This window comes from Dunckerocampus dactyliophorus, chromosome 7 (assembly GCF_027744805.1).
Source record: "Dunckerocampus dactyliophorus isolate RoL2022-P2 chromosome 7, RoL_Ddac_1.1, whole genome shotgun sequence".
Lineage (NCBI taxonomy): Eukaryota > Metazoa > Chordata > Actinopteri > Syngnathiformes > Syngnathidae > Dunckerocampus > Dunckerocampus dactyliophorus.
In genome coordinates, this window is record NC_072825.1 from 31,107,965 (window position 1) to 31,115,466 (window position 7,502).

Here is a 7,502-nt window from a genome sequence, read left to right on the forward strand (position 1 = left end):
TCACTTCTCACACAAAAATGGTTGGTTGAAATCGCAATCATAATCACGGAGTCCATCTGTCAAGAAATTGGGGAAAAAAGTTACAAGATGAAGGGTTCTAAAAATGTCTAAAAATCTTACCGGAAAATATCTCCACACAATTTTGGGGACTCCCCATGCTGCTTTCCACGGTCATTCCAAAGTTGGAACCATCCATCCATTTCCACTCACCATTCTGAAAAATGAAAGGATTAGTTCAAGCTATGAAATTGGCAGCCTATAGAGCAGTGCTGTGACCTTTTTTCTTGTGAGAGCTACGTTTACAACATGAAAATGGCAGAGAACTACTCATCTTCATAGATTTCAACTGACTTGTTTTGGACATGTTGGTATACACATCTTGTGTTAGAAAAACAGCATGTCTTAATGAACCTGTGATTATTAAATAACCCACCTCTTTGTAGCCCCCAACCCAAAACCACTTTATGTAGCCTTTGTATCCAGCGAAGACGTCTAACATGGTTTGGTTGTGAACCGAGGCCAAATGTCCGCCCCTGGCTACGCAATACGCCTGAAAAAGCAATAGAGGACAGCCTAAGATTGAACAACAGTGGCTGTAGGCAACCTCTTGAGGCTTTTATGAACTCCACAAAATGGCAGTCGCTGCATTTCAAGTAGCATCAAACAGCTTTATCCAGCTCTGCATGCGCTTCAAATTAAAAGCGTGTTACACTTGCCGCACACTTGTGTTCACTCATTAGTTGGGGTGTCCCATCAGTTTTTACCAATGTTTTCACATCTCAGAAGAAACAGCTTCTATTTGTGGTACCCTAATGCAATTTAATGCTGGGATTTCCATTTGCCTTTCAATTTTTCATTTTTTTATTAGTCTGGTGCTACTTTTTCCCATTCAAAGCATGCAGTGAATGCTTTGTCTTCAAGGGTATGTTGCATATTGAATCATACGTGTGTGTGTGTGTGTGTGTGTGTGTGTGTGTGTGTGTGTGTGTGGATGTACAAAAATGAGTGTTATAAGTGGAAAATGTTTTTGCAAGTTTTAAGTTGTTTTTTGGCGTTGGGGTGAAATGAGCGAGGATATTGCAAAGGACATTGGAAGGATGAAGAAGGGCCGGCATACCTCAGCATCAGTCCAGTTCTTATCGTCACCAACATAGAGGAAACATCTATTGCCATGTTCATGCCATGTCTGAGGGCAAATGCCTGTGAGAGTAAAAGGTTTATTAAGAAAAAGCACAAAGGAAACATGATGTGAATTGTAAACAGAAATTGATTGACATGCTAACCTGCGCTGAGCAGACGATCCTGTGAACGTAAAACAAACAATTCTTATTCAGTTTAAGCTCTTTTGCTTTACTCTCATCATCTTCTTTTGATTTCATTTCAGTCAGTACCCGAATACTGTCATCAATAGCTGAGATATGTAGAAGGGGTTCCATCAACTCTGCTTTTTTCTACTCCTTTTCGGACATGCCCAATTGTGCCATTTTGTTTTTTTATATTTTCCCTCATTTCAACTTTCGTCTTAATACTTTATTCCCGTAATATTTTGACTTCATTCTCACAACGTTAACATTTGCGCAACCTAATTTTCCGAAATGAGAATTTTTTTTTGTAGTATTTCAACTTCATACTACTAAAATGTGTTTTTCCTCATGACTACATTACTCTCATAAAATTACTTGGGTTAGATTTTAACTTTCCCCTTAATGTGCGGTGGGATGCAAATGGCCCCCATGCCACACTTTGGTCACCCTTGTGTCAGTTTGACGTCACATACGAATATGCTGAAGGTTTTTGTGAGCACCTTGTTATTTTAGCTGTTTGGAATTCTACAAAATCAGTTTTTTACCGCCATGTTCACTGGTCCTGCACCGTCCCCGTTGCTCATAGGCGTTGTCAGGTTAGGCGTTGTCAGGTTAGGCGTTGTCAGGTTTGGCGTTGTCAGGTTTGGCGTTGTCAGGTTAGGCGGTGCCGATGCCATGAAGAGGAGTCCAATGATGAAGATCAGTCCAATGATGAAGATCAGTCCAATGATGAGGATCAAGTGGAAGATGAACTTTGGAGGTTTCTTGCACGGTACGTCTACCATGGTGTGCATGTTGCAAGTTCTTGTGTGATGAGTCTGCCTGTACTTGGGAAGATGGAAGAAGACGCTGGATCAACTCAACTCCACTAGCTTTTATTTTCTATTTATTTACAGGAGCCTGTCATGTTAGCCTTTTGAACATTAATATTTAGTTATTTACTTTATTTGTTGTCCTATCCAGTACGTGAGTAGTCCATCATTATATTTACAATTTCAAGAGATTGCTATTAACTATGCATTCACCCTGTCGTCTGCAGTAATGCGGTCGTTGGCAAAGCTCTCTACTTACCGATCGATGACCTATGGTCATGAGCTTTGGGTCGTGACTGAAAGAAGGATCGGGTGTGTATTTTTTTCTTGGACTATACCGTCATGGAAAAAATGATGAGACCACCCTTGTGTCTTCACTTTCTTGTTCATTTTAATGCCCATACAACTAAAGGTACCTTTGTTTGGACAACAAAAGTAGCTCATAAGAGTTCCATTAGTTGGCAGTACAATGCAGTAGCTAGTCATGTAAGAACTTTGTGATGGTGGTTCTTATCAAGAAAACCATACCAGGTAGCTCGATATCAGCTCTTAAATGAAACTCTTATGAGGTACATTTGTTATCAGTATATTTGCCCAAACAAATGTACCTTTAGTTGTACCAGGCATTAAAATGGATCAATAAACTGAAGAAACAAGGGTGCTCTAATCATTTTTTCTATGACTGTATGTAACTCCTTAGCACATTACAAAATATCAAAGTGGCAAAGAAGCATCCTTGCATTTTTCAGTTTGTGGCCCTCGCTGGAAAAGGTTTGGACACCCCTAGAAGCAATAATAGTTCTTACTTACCAGTTGGCTCTCAGGTCCTGAATGCTTACAGTTGCTTGTGTGGTGTCTTCTACAAGTGCAGCCTGCAACTATAGCTCCTTTATAGCAGCATGTCATATGAGTGATGAACGTGTCATCAAGGTGATAAAAGCATTGTTGTCATATAGCTTAGTGAACTATGCCATTTCAAGGCATGTTTCTTATTTATAAAGAATATGACGAATATGACATCAGAAATGACAAATGTTTGTTTAGTAATTGGTTTGGTTTGGTTTATCTGAACATGAAGGTTCCAATGGAATACATCTCATGAATCATCCTTTCACCGTTCCACATGTCCAAAAAGGAGTAGGAAGAAGCAAAGCTTATTTAATCCTACCCCCCATCTATTCTACATCTAGTACAGTACATGTTGTTCACTTCCTGGATTCCATCTCATGTTTTATATAATAATCAGTGTCATAATAAATAACAGTAAAAACAAAACAAGCATGACAGAACATCATTGTGATGATGAAGACTCTTCTGCCTTGTATTTAGCAAACATCAACTGCTTGTATTGTTTATGAATGTGCTCATCTCTGTACTTTGTTGGACTTCCTTACTCAATCCATTCCATAGTTTAATTCCACATACAGAAATGCTGTGGCTTTTCAGCGTAGTTCTGGCATATCAATGTTTTAAGTTGAACTTTCCTCTGAGATCATATTTCTCCTCTCTGATTGAGAAATACTGTATGAGGTTTTTGGGTAACGAATTCTTATTAACCTTATACATTATTCTAGCGGTTTGAAAGAATACTAAACCTGCTAATTTTAATATGTGATTTTAAAAATAAAGGTGTGTATGTTGTCTATACTTGGTATTATGAATGATCATCACTAATATGTGATTTTAAAAATAAAGGTTTGTATGTAGTCTATACTTGTTGTATATTTTTAATATGAAATTTCCAACTCATTTTTTCATCTATTATGACCCCCAGGAATTTATATTCTTCCACTTTTTCAATGTCCACTTCGTTTATTTGTATTTGGTCGTACGTATCCTTTCTGCTATTTCCAAATAGCATTATTTTAGTTTTACTTAAGTTCAGGGATAATCTGTTCCTGTCAAACCATGACTTTAATATGACCTTTTCATCCTTGACCTTTTTAACGAGTTCTTGGCAGTGGTATCATCCGCAAATAAGACCAATTTTGCATCCTTTGTAATTTTACAAATGTCGTTTATATACAAATTGAACAGTTTAGGTCTCAATATGGACCCCTGAGGTACTCCACACGTGGTGTATAAACTCCCAGATGTGTATTCTCCTAGCTTTACAAATTGTTTCCTCTTTGCTAGGTAGCTTTTAACCCAATTCAAAACTAATCCTCTTATTCTGTACCTTTCTAACGTTGACATTAAGATAGTGTAATTAATTGTATGGAAGGCTTTTGTCAGATCCATGAATACAGCAGCTGCACATCTTCTGTTGTCCATAGCAGTAGTGATTTCCTCCGTGATTTCCATCAGTGCCATAGAAGTTGAAATGTTGGCTCTGTATCCACATTGACTGCCTGCCAGTAATTCATTCTTATTCATACATTTGTCCAACCTATTACTAAATAACTTCTCCACAATTTTAGAGAATTGAGGTAACAAGGAAACTGGTTGATAGTTTGTAAATTGGTGTTTGTCTCCTTTTTTTAAAATTGGAACCACTTGGCTGTTTTCATTTTGCTAGGAAATGTTCCAGTCTGAAAAGATAAGTTACTAATATTTGTTAACGGGTCTGCGATCTCATTGATGACCCTTTTCATTGTTTCCATTTCCATTCCATAACAGTCAGTTGATGTTTTTGCCTTAAAATGGTTAACAATGTCAGTGATTTCCTTTTTAGTTCCAACAGTGAGAAACATAGAATTCACATTCCTATCAATAATATCATTCATTCATCAATTGTGTCTTGTTTTGGAATTTCTTCTTCCAGTTTTGGTCCAATATTTACAAAATAATCATGAAACATTTCAAGTAGCTCCTTCATGTCCTTCCTGTTAGTGTTTCCAACCATGAAATAGTGGGGGTAGTCTGCTTTCTTAAAGTTGTTCTTTATAATACTATTTAAGATGCCCCAAGTTGCTCTCATCTTATTTTTGTTCTTATCAAGTACATGACTAGAATATTCCCTCTTACGCACTCTCAAGATAGTTGTCAGCTTATTCTTGTAAGTCTTATACTTTTGTTCTGCTTCTTTAGTCTGTTGAATGATGAATGTCCTGTATGATGTCTTCTTCTTCTTACAGACGTTTTTTTAGTCCTTTTGTCATCCATGGCTGCTTGTTTTTCTTTTGCTTCTTGGGCTTTTCTTGCCAGGGACAGTTCTTATGGTAGAGCTCCATATAAGTACTTAGAAAGCTGTCATGTGCTTCCTCCACATCTTTTGCACTGTAGACCCTCTCCCAACTTTGTTCTTCTAGATCTTTCCTGAAGGCACGGATGCTGTCCTCTGTCTTTTATTCTAATGTTCATTGTAAAGTATGAACAGTGGAAGATGATCACTGATGTCACTAATTAACAGGCCACTGATAGTATTGTTAGATAGTATTGGCTCCCCCTTTGACAGCCAGTGACTGAAAACTGTTGATCTGTTGATGGGGAAGCAAGATGGCGCCGCTGTGTTTGGCTTGCCGCCTGCTCCTATGCATAGTGGTTTTTAATGTTTTTAATGTTCTGTCGCCGTTTATTGTATATGATCTCCTGACACTCCTCGACATCGGCACCACATACAATGTGCCTGGACAATGTGTTCCACCACCATTTGTGGCGTCTATACCACCACACCTGACACGTTGTATCGGCCCACTTCCCGGTAAATCTCATTGCAGATGACGCAGAAAGCGGGGTGGATTACACGTCAGAATGAGGACCTACCTGGCTCTACCGCCCCCTCGTAAGAGCAATTTGTTGCTGGCTGGAGCCATAGCAGCACGGGACAACGTTGATCTGTGGCGATCGCTGGATTATAGCTACCGGTGGCTAAAACCGGTTAAATACATGTAAATAGCCTAATCCGTTCACCAAAGTCCACCAAATATGGTGGGAAAATATAAGAAAACGTTAGCATAAACATAGTACAGTCACATTCCAATATAAAATAAGGTAATAAATAAGATTACTGTAAATGAATAAAACTGAAAAACAGAAACAATCTTACCGTTCACGAAATGTCTTGATCAGGAACACACAAGTGGAGGCAGGAAGGAGGAGGAGGACTAGCCTTAAAAAGTCTTAAGAGTCATCTGGTCTCACAGACAAACGCACACGCACTACAAGATAATGCTGTGTGCAAAATTTTAATTTGTAATTTAACTTAATAGTTAGTTTAAGGGCGACTATGAAGATGAAGGGAGGTTGAAGGGAGAGCCTGTCTCTCACACAAACGTGCTGTATAACTCAGCCAATGAGATGAGAGCGTAAGCGGTGCCCCGATAATCAACCAATGAGAAGAGAGCGGAGGCGGTGCCCCGAAAATCAGCCAATGAGAGCGTGATGCGTCAGAAGGCGTCACCAAGTGTTAGTCTGAACTTGCACCGACTTGTGGCATAAATAAAGTTGATTGAAAAAAAAAAAACACTTTACATTATATGGAATTTCTTCCGTAATACGATGCAAAAACTTTACATAAATTCTTTACCTTCAGTGGAATTTACGTAAAAGGAGGTTTATGTTATGCAAGGTACTACTGTACTGATCTGTGGTGACTTAAACATCCATGTCCGATCCCCCTCAGATCAGCTGGCTCGATGCTTTAATTCTCTGCTGGAATATATGGATCTCACCCAATCTATTGCTTGTCCCACTCTTCAGCTTGGGCACAAACTGGACCTTGTCGTCTCCCATGGACTATCTGTGTCAGTTACTAATATACGGAATGTTCTTATTTCCGATCACTCCTTCATTTGCTTCCAGACGCTCGCACCTCCAGCTGCACCGACTGTAAATCTGCTACCACCTCCCGCTGCCGGGTTATCACCTCCACAACAGCCAATGACTTTGCTACTACATTCTCAGGCACAGACCTAAGCCCTATAATGTGTCCGGACACCTTCCTCTCCTCTTTCCATTCCACATGCTCCCAGATCCTGGACTCTGCGGCACCATTTAAGGACAAAGCTACCAGACTCACACCTGACCCGTGGTTGAATGAAACCACTCTCGCCCTGAGACAGCAGTGTAGGCAGACCGAGCTGAGCGCAAATGGAAGAAGGATGGACTTCCTGTATCATCTTAAGGGACAGTCTTGCCACTTACAGTACCATAAAACCGTGAAGAAAGCAAAAACAATATATTTATCAAACATCATTTCTAGCAACAGCCATCGCCCCAGAGTGTTATTTAGCACCATTAATTCTGTTATTAACCCTGTCACTGCTGTTTTTAATGATATTTCTGAACGCACATGTAGTACACTTCAACAATTTTTTATGGACAAGGTTGCAACATTCAGCGGTTCCATCCCGAAGGTCTCAACTGCTAGTCTGCCTGACTCCCCTGGAAAACACACTTTTGAGAACTTTGAGCCAATCTCCACTTCTCTTCTTAAAAAATCAGT

At 39.4% G+C, this 7,502-nt stretch overlaps 1 protein-coding gene across 1 annotated transcript; it reads right to left on the bottom strand.

Annotated features, from left to right (window-relative positions):
* On the bottom strand, window positions 1–2,089 carry LOC129185308 (lactose-binding lectin l-2-like). Its single transcript, XM_054782140.1, has 6 exons — window positions 1,850–2,089; window positions 1,284–1,302; window positions 1,118–1,200; window positions 434–550; window positions 121–214; window positions 1–56 (listed from the first exon to the last, which is right to left on the bottom strand). Exons 1-6 carry the CDS (start codon window positions 2,087–2,089, stop codon window positions 1–3), a joined length of 609 nt encoding a protein of 202 aa, XP_054638115.1.
* Window positions 2,090–7,502: the final 5,413 nt, after the last annotated feature.

Coding starts and splice junctions, on each gene's coding strand:
- LOC129185308 (XM_054782140.1), bottom strand. CDS start 2,089: ATGGTAGACGTACCGTGCAAGAAACCTCCAAAGTTCATCTTCCACTTG. Junction 551..1,117: donor AGAACTGGACTGATGCTGAG/GTATGCCGGCCC, acceptor TTGCTTTTTCAG/GCGTATTGCGTAGCCAGGGG. Junction 57..120: donor TTGTGTGGAGATATTTTCCG/GTAAGATTTTTA, acceptor ATTTCTTGACAG/ATGGACTCCGTGATTATGAT.